This window comes from Sinocyclocheilus grahami, unplaced genomic scaffold (assembly GCF_001515645.1).
Source record: "Sinocyclocheilus grahami isolate Dianchi unplaced genomic scaffold, SAMN03320097.WGS_v1.1 scaffold7426.1, whole genome shotgun sequence".
In the NCBI taxonomy this organism is placed as follows: domain Eukaryota; kingdom Metazoa; phylum Chordata; class Actinopteri; order Cypriniformes; family Cyprinidae; genus Sinocyclocheilus; species Sinocyclocheilus grahami.
Window position 1 is genome coordinate 1 of NW_015511465.1, and position 781 is coordinate 781.

The 781-nt window shown below is 39.1% G+C and overlaps 1 protein-coding gene across 1 annotated transcript in view; it reads right to left on the reverse strand.

The window, feature by feature from the left end:
• Window positions 1-6: 6 nt before the first annotated feature.
• The window catches only part of LOC107577839 (mitochondrial 2-oxoglutarate/malate carrier protein-like), a gene marked incomplete at its 5' end in the record, with an annotated part of 9,082 nt that continues 8,307 nt past the window's right edge, over window positions 7-781 (reverse strand). Inside the window, one exon of the mRNA XM_016263871.1 lies at window positions 7-223. Coding sequence (XP_016119357.1) covers window positions 68-223 — 156 coding nt within the window. The remainder of the gene's footprint in view (window positions 224-781) is intronic.

The window sequence follows — 781 nt, forward strand, 5'->3', positions numbered from 1 at the left end:
GATGTGGGAGAGAAACACAATGTGGAAATATGGCCTGTGCTGTCCACCGATGACCTTCAGGGCAAATCTAGGAGTCAAGGAAATAGATCTTGTAGAATTTGTTCATCTGCTCCAGGAAGATGAAGGTGAGAACTGTGTGTGGCCCGAGACGAGCGTAATAAGGAGTAAAACCCTTCCACAGACTGAAGAATCCTTCCTTCCTTATGACCGTCACCAATACATCCTACACAAAGAGAAAGAGAGAGTGAAAAAGAATGAGAGGGAGGGTGGATGTGTCAAAGACATGGGAAAAGAACAGAAAGGGTGGTCTCTACCAAGTGTCATGCTGCTGCACTGCAGTGAATTGCACTGTAAAGTGAGCAGGGATGGACCGACCATACAAAGCAGTGGGACACCCGGCTATATACAAAAGTAAAGTTCTGACACAAGGCCCATTTGAGATACAGAGGTGGCAATATTTAATACTTCCAAGTTATATTTTCAAATAATTCATGCATGACCTACACTTGTCTATTGTCTTTCAAACTCTTTGCTTCCAAAAGTCATGAAAGAGATGAGGTCCAAAGCCTTGTTTATATTTACATGTTAAGCACAATGAACATTTCTAGAGGTTTTATTGATACTATTAAAGCTACTATATAATACTGAATATAACTATACTGGGACTAATATTTGCTTGTCTCAATGCTAGGTTTCAACAGTATATTAAACTTAATAGATAGTACGTTATTTTACCGGATATGCACTTTTTAAATATTTCTAGTGAATGCAATCACTTTGA